At 38.6% G+C, this 5,135-nt stretch overlaps 1 protein-coding gene across 1 annotated transcript; it reads left to right on the forward strand.

The window, feature by feature from the left end:
• Nucleotides 1-2,894: 2,894 nt before the first annotated feature.
• Nucleotides 2,895-4,556, forward strand: MSGN1 (mesogenin 1). Its single transcript, XM_068675123.1, has one exon. The coding sequence runs from the start codon at nucleotides 2,974-2,976 to the stop codon at nucleotides 3,481-3,483; it is 510 nt and encodes a 169-aa protein (XP_068531224.1). The 5' UTR covers nucleotides 2,895-2,973; the 3' UTR covers nucleotides 3,484-4,556.
• The last annotated feature ends 579 nt before the right edge of the window (nucleotides 4,557-5,135 follow it).

Here is a 5,135-nt window from a genome sequence, read left to right on the forward strand (position 1 = left end):
AGATCAGACCTCTGGCTGCATCTATGCCAGTAGAGCAAACAGTGTTGCAACCTATTTTCTGGCTCTGAAAAGAAGCTTGCCAGACCGAGTACATTCATACAGGTAAACTCTCTTTGCTCACCCCTATATCCTTGGTGGCATCCCTTGAGCCAGAGTCAGGCAATGTCTAGCACATGACTAGTTGGTTTCAAGCTGAAATGGTGCCTGGGAGCATTCTGGTAAGGATACAGGAAGCACAACTGCAAGGCAGTGTGAGCATTACTCCTGTTTATTCATTATATAGAAAAGCCTGTAAATGTTCTTCTTCCATGTAGCAGTTCATAAGTTTAGAAGCTGAGCTGTAAGAACAGCATAAGCTTAGAAGATACAAAGATTTTTCATACAATCAGATCAGATGTCTACATACTCTAATATCCTGCCTTAGTAGCTCTAAACAGTTATCCAGAAGATATAATAAAAAAGCAAAAAATAGATAACAGTATAATTTATATTACTTTCCCCTAGCTAATCTCATCACAAATCCCTACATATAAAAATATAGAGATGAAATCTGACTGTGTGCAGTCACTTATAGCAATGGTATCTTGGACAAGTACAGTTTTTTAATTCTCTTTTTGGTATCTAAACAATATTTTCCATCATTTACTCACAGATTGAAAGTATAAATTAACTGTCAGCATGAATTGTTTAGTGATTTGTTGAAATTTCTGCTTCTAAATTTGACCGTGTTTAAGAGCTTAATATTTGATTCCAAAATAAAAACCATGAAGAAGAATGGTTCACATACATTTATATGCAGTTATACACAGACTATGAAGGCACTATGAAATACAAGTGCTGAGAAGGTAAGAGAAAAATAAGTGGGTGAGAGATTTTAACTAGGACAAGAATGAGTCTCCTACATATGCTAAATTAGATTTTGTTTCTAACTTGTGACTTGGTGACCATCAAAATGATGCTCAGTGAAGCTCATTCAGTTCACTGATGTCACAGAAAGTATCTGTCGCTCATCTTGTCTTAATTTTAATTTGTAACAGGAATTTGTGATTCTAAGGACTGTTTCAACTCATTTTCCTTAAAAAGAGAATAAATAAGAGATCAGAACACCACTGGCTAACAATAAAACCTAAAGCAATCCTGACTGTGGTAAGCTGTTCCCTAAGTTTCCGCATGGAGTACATTTCATCAGAGTCAAACCATCTTACACCAGGCTGAAATGCTGAAACCTTTCACTTTGTGGTTCCTTCTTACTCACCTCTGCATAAAATCAGTAAGTATCCTGCAAGCTACTTCCCAGTGTTTTGATCCCAAACTCAACAAATATACATAAAAGCATTCCAAATTATTTCAGCGAGTATTGAATGGGCCCATAATTTAAATGCACTTTTTTTTTTTTTTTTTTTTTTTTCCTCTTAGTGATTGCAGTGAGGATTTCACAATCACAAGGAAATGGTGTATTCCAGTTTGCTTTGGCTACAGGCCATTTGGAGGCATTTCCCCCCATTTTTCAGAGTGGATTATGGAGCACAGAGATCATTACACAGAAGCTCTAAAATAAATTCTACTCTACTTTTCTGTTTCCCTTAGGTTGGCACTCTCTCTCCCCTTCTTTTATATTTTAAAATATATATTATATTTTGCCTCCATTATGAGCCAATACAAAGACATGGCTGGCAGCTGAACTGCTCAGTGGCTGCAAAGCCCAATAGTTTTGGATAGTTTTCCTGGCTCTCCTAATGATTTGTTGTGTGTTTTCGGGCAGGATCCTCCTTGACTATGCTTATCCATTTCCCCAGAGTAACAGAGATCATTAATCATCACTGTAAACTCTTCTGAGGCCTACAGATGAAAAGTGCTCATTATTAATGCTATTAATTTAGATGGTAGTTTTGCATTTTATGTTGAAATTCTTAACATAGAACTGTTACATTCTTACTGTTGCATTCAGTAAGGACTGAATATATTTTTTAAGTATTATTATTATTATTATTATTATTATTATTATTATTATTATTGGCAGAAGTCCTAGAGGTAGGACAGGACATTTTTAAAAAGTAGCTTTTAGTCTTCTCCTTCATGTCTAATCTGTATACTAGTTTGTATTAAATTTATATATAAAGCCTTGTCTGGGACCAAAGTTTGCATTTATTTTATTTCCTAGACATTTATTTTTTTTTCAAAGACATTTTTTCATCCTCATACAACTTTTTTTTAAATAGGACTTTGACTTTGTTTACAATTATAAATTTCCTCTTTGCCTCTCAACCCATGATTTAAAATGACAAATAAATTTGCAATCTACAGGGAATGCCTTGTTTTTCTCCTTTAATCTTCTGAAAACCACATGATCCAGAGAGAAATGACAATCTAACGAGAAGAGAAATCCACAGAGCCATAACATACTAAAATACAATACAACCATCTCTGACTTCCATGATTAAGACACTTATAACGAGAGACTACCTCAGCCACAGTCTGCATGAATCAAATCATCACTGATGTAGTGCCGTTGCTTTCAGTTACACAGAATACTGGGCTCAATGGTTGAAATTCAGGGGCTGTGTTAATGCTCACTATCTTTAAACTCTCTATCTGCTAACTGTTTTGCAAAATTGTTCATTTTCTTTTTCCTTTCCCAACACTTATTCCCCCAGTGCAACGTTAAATGTTGATGCGCAGCCTTAATTGGTTTAGTCACAAGAAGATAATCTTTTTTTCCTCCTTTCTCACTGTTGCCTGTTAGCTTAAAGGCTTTTTAGCTGAAGGTTGATAATTATCACTGAGAAGAAACTAGCACATCAGGAGTTCATTTTCCATCTTAGCACTTGTGGTGCTCCTTTGAACTCCCCTCGCCAAACCCACGCTCCCACTTTGTCACTTTCCTCCCTCCATCATAAAAAGGTCTCGGCAGCCGGCGGCTCCAGCTTTTGCTGGCGGGCAGCGGGAATTGCTTCTCCTGCGCGCTCCTCCAGGATGGACAAATTGCACGAGACACTGATAAATATGGAAGATGCTTTGGGTTCAGAGCACTCTGTCTGCTTATCGTCCTGGGACTGGAAAAACGCCACCGGGGCTTTCGAGCTGCACCCTGTCTCCTCTCCACACAGCTTGTCCCCGACGCCGTCCTTTGAGTCCTACTCCTCATCCCCTTGCCCGGCGGCAGCAGAGACCCCCTATGGTGGTGGCAGCCTGGTGGGATACGGCCTGGTGGACTTCCCCCCTGCCTACCTACCCAGCCCCGGGCAGGCCCGACTACCCAAGGGCACCAAAGTGCGGATGTCGGCCCAGCGCCGAAGGAAGGCCAGTGAGAGGGAGAAGCTGCGGATGAGGACCCTGGCCGACGCGCTACACACTCTGCGTAACTACTTGCCCCCCGCCTACAGCCAGAGGGGCCAGCCCCTCACCAAAATACAGACCCTGAAGTACACCATCAAGTACATCAGCGAACTGACGGAGCTTCTCAACAGCGTCAAGCGGGCGTAGACCCCACCTGGAACACCTGCCCTTCTGCCCCCTGGCTCTGCTGTAAAGAGCCTTTACAAAAAACAAACAAACCCAGCAAAATTTCTTCCTCACCGGAGCATTGTGACACTGGGTGCCAGAGGAGCAAGAGGGAGGGGGAGTGAGGGTCACTGTTATACATAGGACACGATGCTGGAAGGTGATGTAGGATTGCCTTAAAGCTGAGTTACAAGTTGCTGAGATGGGAGTCTTGCTTTTTTCTTTTATCATTTTTTTTTTGTTTTTAATAATAAGCTTCTGAGAAATTTTAAGCTTAGTCAGATATTAAAGTTGAAACAAAAAGCTATCTGAGTTTCCTAGGATTTACATATCACTGTTCTGACTGATCTTCTGTTTAATGAGGACAATAGTAAATCCATAGGATTTAAAGTGATTTTTAAAAAAGTAAATAAAAAAAAATATATAAGGATAATAACTGTATTGGTTTGTAGGCACTTTAATGTTAGGACAAGGAAGAACATGTATAGCTAGTTCAAGTGTTGTCTATTTATCCACATTTCTGCTGTACCTAAAAATCGAGAAACAGAGTAATAGTAAGAAAATTTTTGTTCATAAACAAATAAATATCAATGTCATAGTCTGTATCTTGTGTTATATATCTGATAGGTAGGTAAAATCTAGCCGTGACTACTAAATACTGGAACTGAAATATAAGCTGTCATTTTGTATAGATAAATTACTGTCAAATTCTATCTTCTGTATTAATATATACAGAAACATATATTATTTCTGTATTTAATCTATAAAACTCTTCACTTCTATGTCTAATAAATTGCAGAAGACATTTTTACATCAACTTTCTAGAACAAATAGGCTGAGTTCTTTTCCTCTTCTTCCTTCTCTCTGGCATGAGATAAATTGATTCAGATATCAGAAAGATGCAAAGTTTTATCCTCAAGGTATACTGAAATGTAGGATTCTGACAACCACAACATTTCCTTAGTAAAAGCTGTCATGTCAGACATTTCCTACAACCAGTAACAGTCCTGTAAAACACACCCATTAAACTTTCAAAGAAAAAAAAATTTTAAAAATGATGACATAGTCCAAATCTTTAATTTCTTTGCTTTTTGTATGATGGAGATCACACAAGTCTCACTTCAGCAAAAACAAAGAGAAAAAGTTTGTTTTGTATATCTCATTGCAGATTGTTTATAAAGACTTGGCTACACTAAGACCAGCAATGCACAGAGAGGAGCAAAACCTGGGGGCAGACTTGATGCATTGCAGGGCTGAACAGTGCAGAGCTAATTAAGACAAATTAACCTTTTCTCCATGGGGAGATGTAAGACACTGAGAAAGCAGCAGGCAGGAGGTAACAGGTTTGTCTCACCAGGATGAATCAATCAACACATCTGTGTGGGGCAGATGGTCTAAGTTTGAGGATGCATCCTGTAGCAGAGCTCTGCAAAGCTAAAACTTTATTGCACCTTTCTCTTTTTTCTTTCTTCTTTCTGGTTGTTTGGAGTGAAATAAAATTGGTATTGTACACTTTTTCTCCCTGGTTCAACCTAAGCTGACTCAGTGTTCTTCTCACATGATATCTGCGTGTTGGAGCAAACAGTGTGAAATCCATCACTGTCTGAAAAAAGCAGCTAAGTTCAAATTTATGC

Source organism: Anas acuta, chromosome 3 (genome assembly GCF_963932015.1).
Source record: "Anas acuta chromosome 3, bAnaAcu1.1, whole genome shotgun sequence".
Classification (NCBI taxonomy): Eukaryota; Metazoa; Chordata; class Aves; order Anseriformes; family Anatidae; genus Anas; species Anas acuta.